The 7,956-nt window shown below is 42.4% G+C and overlaps 1 protein-coding gene across 1 annotated transcript in view; it reads left to right on the forward strand.

Annotated features, from left to right (window-relative positions):
• The window catches only part of Btnl9 (butyrophilin like 9), a 29,666-nt gene extending 22,391 nt beyond the window's left edge, over positions 1–7,275 (forward strand). Inside the window, exons 11-13 of the mRNA XM_033757707.1 lie at positions 3,991–4,026; positions 4,877–4,903; positions 5,891–7,275. Of these exons, the coding sequence (XP_033613598.1) occupies positions 3,991–4,026; positions 4,877–4,903; positions 5,891–6,459 (632 nt within the window). The 3' untranslated portion in view covers positions 6,460–7,275. The remainder of the gene's footprint in view (positions 1–3,990; positions 4,027–4,876; positions 4,904–5,890) is intronic.
• The last annotated feature ends 681 nt before the right edge of the window (positions 7,276–7,956 follow it).

The following is a 7,956-nucleotide window of genomic DNA, read 5'->3' on the forward strand; positions in this document are numbered from 1 at the left end:
TCTATTTCTCTTGATTGGTGAGTTGAGGCCATTGACATTGCTGGTTATAACTGATATGTACTGACTTATTATTGACATGTTATTGGCCTTTTGTTGACTCTTTTTACTTTTTCACCTTCTCCTTTTAATTTCTTGCCTTGCCTATTTGATTTGCTCTGTTGGGCCTCATGGTGTTGTTGCCTTCATTGTCTTTTTCTAGGATCTTGTTTAGAATTGCTTGTAGTGCTGGTTTGGTATTCATGTAGTTTCTCAGGTGTTCTTTGTCGTGGAAGTGTCTTATTTCCCCCTCCATTTTGAAAGAGAATTTTGCTGGATGCATCAGTCTAGGTTGGAGGTTGTTCTCTTTTACTACTTGAACTATCTCATTCCAGGCTCTCCTTGCCTCAAGGGTTTGTGTTGACAAGTCTGCTGTGATTCTGATGGGCTTTCCTTTGTATGTGATTTGTTTCTTTTCTCTTACTGCTTGTAGTATTTTGTTCTTCTTTTGGGTTTCTGGGATCTTGATTATTATATGTCTAGGTGTAGATTTTTTTGATTGTAGCTAGTTGGGGTCCTATATGCCTCACTTATCTGATTGTCAATTTCTTCCCCTCTGTTTGGGAAGTTTTCTGTCATTAATTCTGCAAACAGCTTTTTTAAGTCATTTATATTTTCTCCGGCTACTTCATGTATTCCTATCAGTCTTATGTTATTCTTCTTTGCAGCATCTAGGAGTTGTTGGATCGATTTCTCATGATCTCTTACTGTTTTTAAGAGACCTCTCTTTTCCTGGTCACTGACTGCAATCTTATCTTCTATAGCTGAGAGCCTATTTTTGCATTCTTTTATTCTGTTGTGTACACTTTCAATAGGGTGTTTAATCTCCTGGATATCTGAATCTGTTTTATGGATTCCATTTCTTTCCTAGGTTGGACATTTATTTTTTCCATTTCTTCCTTATGCTGGGCCTTCATGGCTTCTATCATGGTCCTGAGCTCATCTATTTTTCTGTCAGTTTCTGCTCTAGAGTCTCGAATCACGACTTCCATTTTGCTCACTATCTCTATGGTTATCTGGGAAATTATTTCTGTTTTGAATTTTTCTAGAGCCGGACTGATCTGTTTTGTTACTTCTTGTGCTTTGAGTTCAGGGTGTCCTGGTGGCTCACTATTGGCCTTTTCATCCTCATTTGCCCTACTGTTTGCCATTGGTGGACTGGAAATCTGTCCTTGTGTCTTGCTTAAGTGTTTTCTCATTTTAATTTTTGTTGTTGGACTGTCCTTGGTTTAATCTCTGGATTATCACCCAAATCTTCCTGATATAGTTAGTTGTACCCTAGCTTCTGTGTCTCTAACGACCCACGGACATTCTCATCTTCATAACATCAGAGAAAACAGCTCATCAAATCAATGGCAATGCTTTACCCCAACTGATACAATCAATGACACATTAAAATCAAGCACAACTTGGACACTGACCACCTGTGGTAGTCACTAGTCTATCACCCTTAAATCATTTGAATTAAATTGAAATCAAGAAGAAGTCCAGAACATGTCTGCAGTGAACAAACTTTTCAACATAGTATATTAACCATTTAATGGCTCAGACAGAGCGAGGATGCAAGACCCCTGATCTCAGTTAGCTGATTGCTGAACCCCATGACGCTGACTGACCTTGGGCTGCAAGGCCCAATTGAGTTCCCCATCCTTCTGAATGGTTGAACTCTGCAATGTTCTATTACAGGTTTCCACCGTCCTTTTTTAAAGATGTTCAAAGTTGGGAACTCAGAAAAATACTCTTGATGACCACCTCTGTCTTTGCAGAGTGGGTCCAAAGACTTGCACAGTCAGGAGGCCTGAGAGTGCGGGGTGAGGGCTTATGGGGGTTCAGGGACGCCCGCACAGCTACCTTCCCAGTGCTTGAGCGATGGCTGCTAGATCAGGAGCAGGTGTGGTTCTCCTTCCCGCGGTGGATCCGGCCAGCCTACCTCCCGGTGCTTGAGCGATGGCTGCTGGGTCGGGAGCAGGCGTGGTTCTCCTTCCCGTGGTGGATCGAGCCCGGCCTACCTCCCGGCGCTTGAGCGATCATTCAGAACATTTTGGAGTGCTGGTTTGGTGGTTATGAATTTATTCAGGTGTTCTTTGTCATGGTAGTGTCTTATTTCTCCATCAATTTTGAAAGATATTTTGTGGGATACTTCAGTCTGGGTTGCTGGTTGTTTTCTTTCAGCACTTGAAATACTTCACTCCGAGCTTTCCTTGACTTGATTATGTTGAGATATCTGCTGTGATTCTGATGGGCTTTTCTTTATAGGTGGTTTTTTTCTTTTCTCTAACAGCTTTTAATATCCTGTTCTTGGGTTGAATTCTAGAATCTTGACATTATATGCTTTGGTGTAGCTTTTTAAATTATGACTAATTGGAGCTCTATATGCCTCATTTGTCTGTATGTCAAATTCTTTTTCTATGTGTGGGAAGTTTTCTGCCAATACTTCTGTGAACAGATTTTTTTTATGTCATTTGCGGTATCTCCTGCTTTTTCATTGACAGTGATCAATCTTGTTATTCTTTGCATCATCTAGCAGCTGTTGGGTTGGCTTTTTGTGATCCATTTCTGTTTTTAAGAGATCTTTCTTTTGGTGGTAACCACAATCCTGTCTTCTATATCTGATATTCTATCCTCACATTGGCTCATTCTGCTGCATATACATTCAATGGAAGTTTTAATCTGCTGGATATCTATTTGAATCTGTTTATGGATTCCATTTCTTTCCTACATTGGGCATTCATGATTTCCATCATTTTCCTAAACTCTATTTTTTTCTCTCTATCTGTTCTAGTCACTGCTCATATCTTTCATCATGGTCAGCATCTCTGTAGTTATCTGAGAAACTATTTCTGATTTGATATTTTTATACATCCTCTTTCATTTGCTTTGTTACTTCAGTTGTTACCACTTCAGGGAGTCCAGGTGGGTGGGTTTCAAAATTTTCCACTTCATTGCCCCCTGAGTTTGCCTTTGGTTAACTGGAAATTTGGGATTGCAGCTTAAGTGTTCTATTGTTTTTTTTCTTTCTTTCTTTCTTTCTTTCTTTCTTTCTTTCTTTCTTTCTTTCTTTCTTTCCTCTCTCTCTCTCTCTCTCTCTCTCTCTCTCTCTCTCTATCTCTCTCTCTCTCTCTCTCTCTCTCTTTCTTTCTCTTTCTTCCTTGCTGTTTTTTTTTTTTTTAATACCAGGGATTGAACTTATAACCTTGGTCTTGTCAGGCAGGATCAGTCACTAGTGCATTTCTTTGTGGAGGTCTCTGGAGTTGCCAGTAATCACTGTGCATCTGCAGGTTTAAGCCACACTTCCCACCCCATATATCCAAACTCAGGGAGAAAGCACTGCTTGCCATCTCCCTCTTCACTGAAGTCTCTCTCTCCTTGCTCTCCCTGTGGGCTTCAATTCTCAATTTAGATACTGGTTGGGTTTCAGGGATCCACTTCTCTCCTTCCCTTTCTCATGCTGCTATGTTCCAAATCTCAGAAAGGCTGTTTCTCTACTGTTCAGCATTCCATCATCTTCCCACAAGGATAATTCCTTCTCAATTTATTAATTTTATATTTTAGCTTTCTGTTACTATAAACAAAATACTTGAAATGATCAATTTAAAAGGAGCAAGGGTTTATTTTGGCTCATGGTTTTAAGAGTTTTCGGCACACCGTCACTTGGTAATGTTACACATCCTGGCTGGGACTGGCAAGTGGTGGAGCAAACTGCTGACTTCATGGCAGCTGGGAAGCAAAAAGAGAAAGAGGAGGACGTAGGTCCCAGCATCACCTTTAAGGACCTTCACCCTATGGCCAAAAGCTTTCAACTAGGCCTCATTGCTTAAATTCCCACTACCTCCCTGTATCACCAAGCTGGGCAGCAAGTGTCTCGTACATAGGCCTTTGGAACATTCCAGATTCAAGCTATGGTAATATGTATTGCATGTAGGTCTTTAATCCTACATTTTGCCATTTTTCTAGGAGTTTGGTGCGAGTCCAGTGTTATTTCTCTACACAGTGAGTCAGTTTTCCCAAAGCCACTGAGTACACCCTCCCTGACTTACCCATTGATGTAAACTGTCTCCTTTGGTGAGTGTCAGATCCCACATACAAACAAGTCTGTCCTTCAGCCTACCTACTGCTTCATTCTTTTTATGCCTATGGTTTTGGTAATAACTGAAAGTACAAGTTCTCTTTCCTCATTTCTACTTCTTTTAAAAGTTGATGGACTTTTAAAAATATAAATTATAAAATAAGTTTATGAAGTTCCTTAGATGATTTACATGGGGTTGCTTTGAATTTATAAATTTGGAGACAATCAACATTTTATGAGCTGAATTTTTTTATGCAAGAGCTATATATTTTTAAAGTTCTACTGTTTATTCTGGTACAAAGCCAGGGTTAAATGTATGAAAATCTGCAAACCTCTGCCATTGCTTTTGGTCAAATCTTTGTTGCAAAATAGAACAAGAAAAAAAAAATAGAACAGAAATCTACTCACAACGGCTCACGCTAAAAAAGGGTGCCTACTGAGGGAAGACGGTGTGTGGAGGGCCTCTTAGATAGGAGTATGCTCAGCTGGCCTCCAGCTGAGGCTGACCTGTCAGAGACTGCGTCTTCCTGCCATGCTTTGGTGCATTCAGGTGCTTTGCTTTTCTGCTCCATTCTCCTGGCACTAACCATCACTACTTCAGCCTGTATGTGGCTCAGTTAAGTACTGGTGGACCTGATATGCTGAGTCTGTACCAGCTGTGGGGTTCTTTGGGCTTCCAGGCATTGCTCATTCATCCTGATCCTCCCTCAAGGTTCCAGAGTTACTAACTCAGCAGTCTGAGCCTCTTTTCCCTTTTTTTTTTTTTTTTTTCAGAATGGAAAGCAGCCCAACAGTATGCAGGTAACTGAAGCTGAGGAACTGTGACTTTGTTGGCTGGGTTTGGCTGAATCTTTTTTTGGCGGGGTTGGTTTTTTTGAGACAAAGTCTCACTATGTGGTCCAGCTAGTTCTTGAACTCACTATGTAGCCCAGGCTGGCCTCCAACTTGTGGCAATACACCTGCCTCAGCCTTCTGAGTGCTGGGATTACATGTGTAGCATACCAGCTTTGCCTGGATTTTAAATAGAAGGCATAGGGAACCATCTGACATTAGATAAAGGGTCTTTTCTGTGAGCCAGGTACAGGGTCTGACCACAGACAGAGAAGCATGCTTGCATACACAACATGACACACCCATGTGTATACACGTTGTACTCCTGCAACATGCACACTTACAGCACATACACACACTCCCGCCCCTCCCATTGCTTAGTGGGTTTTATTAGGTTCATTCTCTGATGCTTCCTGGGCCTGTTTGCAGGAGAAAATGTGGAGTATGAAAGGAAATTCTTGCATCATCAATTTATAGAAGGGATCTTAGGGTCGGAGAGAGGACAGGACACTGTACTAGATCACCTTCCAGGTCCCTTTTAGTCTTGAGAGTCCTAAGGTTGCTGTAAAGCCAAAAGCTCACATGAGGACCTCTGGGTCACACAGGGTAGAAGGACCAGCTGGGAACAGAACTGTACCTTAGCTCCTTCCCCTGCCCAAGACGTGTCTCCATCCCCCACAAACCTAGCTCCTTCACTGTTCCTTCTCACCCTGGGGCCAAGCATGGAACTCACAGACCTTCCAGTTTGAGAAAAGAGCAACAGTACCCATCAGTTTCGTATGCCCCAGGGTGCCTTACCCGCCGTTTTGGGTGCCAGGTGAAAGGGAGCAAGGGCTGTGTTAGGCTGGGCAGGGTGATAATTCCACTGATTGTTCTACCAAGGAGAAACATCTGTGGGTGGTGAACAGGAGGGTCCCAGACCCATTCTCACCTTGCTAACCCCGTGCTTCTGCATAGTGAATGTGACCTTGGATCCGGATACAGCCCACCCTAGCCTGGAGATCTCCGAGGATGGCAAGAGGGTGTCCTCCCGCCCAGGGCCACCGACCCCAGTAGCCAGCTATCCGCGGCTTTCTGAGCATAAGTGCGTGCTGGGCCGGGAGCGATTCTCCTCTGGCCGCCACTACTGGGAGGTGCACGTGGGTCGCCGCAGCCGCTGGTTCCTGGGAGTATGCCTGGCGGCAGCGCCACACTCAGAGCCCACATGCCTCAGCCCAGCGGGTGGCTACTGGGTGCTGGGGCTGTGGAATTGCGAGTACTTCGCGCTGGACCCGCACCGCGTGGCACTCACCCTGCGCGTGCCTCCCAGGCGCATCGGCCTCCTGCTTGACTTTGAGGCGGGAACACTGTCCTTCTTCAACGTGTCAGATGGCTCCCACATCTTCACTTTCAGCGACAGCTTCTCAGGGACTCTCTGTGCGTATTTCAGGCCCAGAGCCCAGGATGGCAGTGAACACCCGGATCCGCTGATGATCTGCTCATTGCCAATTAAAGATACGTGCACCCTTGAAGAAAACAGCCCTTGAAGCTCTCAGACCCCACCCAGGTCCTGCAGTAGGCCTCTCCTGGACCTGGGACTGGGTCCTGGGAAAGTTATTGGACACCCTGACTGTCCTGCTGCCCTTGGAGCCAACAGATGTTCTGACCAGAATGTCACCAAAGCCTAAACGCTCAGCCTAACCGAAAGAGGGCAGAGTACCTATGTACATGTAATTTTTTTAAGGGAAAGAGGCAATTCCAAAGCACATTTATGTATACTGTAGGATACAGCAAATAAGTAAAAGTATATTGATTGATGTTGGGGTACAGAAGTGGGAAATGAGAAACTGGAATCCAGAAAACAGGGAAGAAACATGATTGGATTAAATTAGAAGTATCAGTTAATTTGTATAGTTTCATGCTTTTTGTATGTATCTACCAGCTTTGCAAAAGTTTAGAAGTAATAGCATCTCACAAACAATGAGTTCATCATTGTTTGTGATCCTACTTTTAAATACTATTTCCTACTAAAATGAAATTGGAGGAATGATTCCCAAGCTGGGGTATAGGAAGTATAAAGCATATACCATCTTGTGCTATAAAGTAAGACAAAACAAAACTGCTCAGAAACTATGGGCAGAAAGTCTTAAATTCAGGAGATCTAGTGTACACCATGGTGACTATAGTTGATAGCAATGTGTTGTACACTTCAAAATCACTGAAAGTAGATTTTAAATGTTTTACCACAAACAAGTATGAAGCAGTCCATATATTTCTTAGCTGATTAGGCCATTCTACAATGTCTGCATATATCAAAACATCATGTACATCACAAATATATACTTGTTAATCAAATAAAATAATTAAATAAATATATTTACATGCTTTAAAAATAAGTGCCAGGGCCAGGGATTTAGCTCAGTGGTTCGGTGGCCTGCCTTGCAAGCACAAGGACCCGAATTCAATCCCCAGTACAAAAAAGAAAAAAAATGTGCCAATTTGCAGGACCTTTACTAACCAATTATGGGATGGCTTGAACATCAAAATCAGGGCTTGGGCCAGGGATTTAGCTCAATGGTGTCACACCTGCCTGGCAAGCACAAGGCCCTGAGTTCAATCCCTAGTACCAGAGGGGAAAGAAAGTCAAGAATTATAACTTACTGAATAAGAACAATCAATGAGCTCATGCTAACACTTTAATTTATTTTCTTTAAAGGAGAAATGGAAAGGCTTTTTTGAAAGAGATGAAATATATCTAAAAGAGGTAAAAGAAAAGATAGGAATAGAAAAATTACCAATTTACAATGCTATGGTAAATTGGTCTAGACAAAAGTCACCATTGGAAGCCTTTTGGAGAGCAGGGTATTTCCACTTTTAAAGTAGCAATCTTGCTCAATTCCTATAAATGTATAGGGAAAAGGTTAACTTTGTGGCAGTAATCTACCAGATTAACCAAGTGATTAAATTGACTGTCACTAACAAGACATTGATTTTTATAATTGAGGACAATGAAATAGGAACTACATATTCAACTATTGTGTGAA

The sequence above is a fragment of the Fukomys damarensis genome, unplaced genomic scaffold (assembly GCF_012274545.1).
Source record: "Fukomys damarensis isolate Sample0158 unplaced genomic scaffold, DMR_v1.0_HiC HiC_scaffold_31, whole genome shotgun sequence".
NCBI classification, from domain to species: Eukaryota; Metazoa; Chordata; class Mammalia; order Rodentia; family Bathyergidae; genus Fukomys; species Fukomys damarensis.